Source organism: Corvus brachyrhynchos, unplaced genomic scaffold (genome assembly GCF_000691975.1).
Source record: "Corvus brachyrhynchos isolate BGI_N302 unplaced genomic scaffold, ASM69197v1 scaffold150, whole genome shotgun sequence".
NCBI lineage: Eukaryota > Metazoa > Chordata > Aves > Passeriformes > Corvidae > Corvus > Corvus brachyrhynchos.
In genome coordinates this window covers 2044798-2045127 of record NW_008236162.1, presented here as the reverse complement: position 1 = coordinate 2045127, position 330 = coordinate 2044798, and the positions used below count along the sequence as shown (strand labels likewise).

At 64.5% G+C, this 330-nt stretch overlaps 1 protein-coding gene across 1 annotated transcript in view; it reads right to left on the bottom strand.

Annotated features, from left to right (window-relative positions):
• The window catches only part of PHYHIP (phytanoyl-CoA 2-hydroxylase interacting protein), a 5135-nt gene that overhangs the window by 2086 nt on the left and 2719 nt on the right, over positions 1–330 (bottom strand). Inside the window, exon 6 of the mRNA XM_008633044.2 lies at positions 5–329. Coding sequence (XP_008631266.2) covers positions 5–329 — 325 coding nt within the window. The remainder of the gene's footprint in view (positions 1–4; position 330) is intronic.

Sequence of the window (330 nt, the reverse complement as noted above, 5' to 3'; positions counted from 1 at the left end):
AGGCTCATGAGCTGGTGGCCGCTGATCTCCCCCAGCACGCCGAGGCTCAGGTCCACCGGCTCCGGGTAAATGACCTCCCGGATGCTGTCCTGGGCGTGGCGGTACACCAGCTCGCCCTCCTCCACGCAGCACGTCAGGAACTTGTTGGAGGAAATGTCCAGCTGGGGAAGGCGCTCCCGGCAGAAGAGATCCCCGGAGGAGCCCTTGGGCGCCAGGACCAGCACGACGTAGTGGTAGGCGGTGTACATGCAGTAGAAGTCCGCGAAGTAGAGGTTGGTGTTGGGGTTGAGGAGGCGCTGGGCCGGGATTTGGAAGCGGTACCGGCCGTAG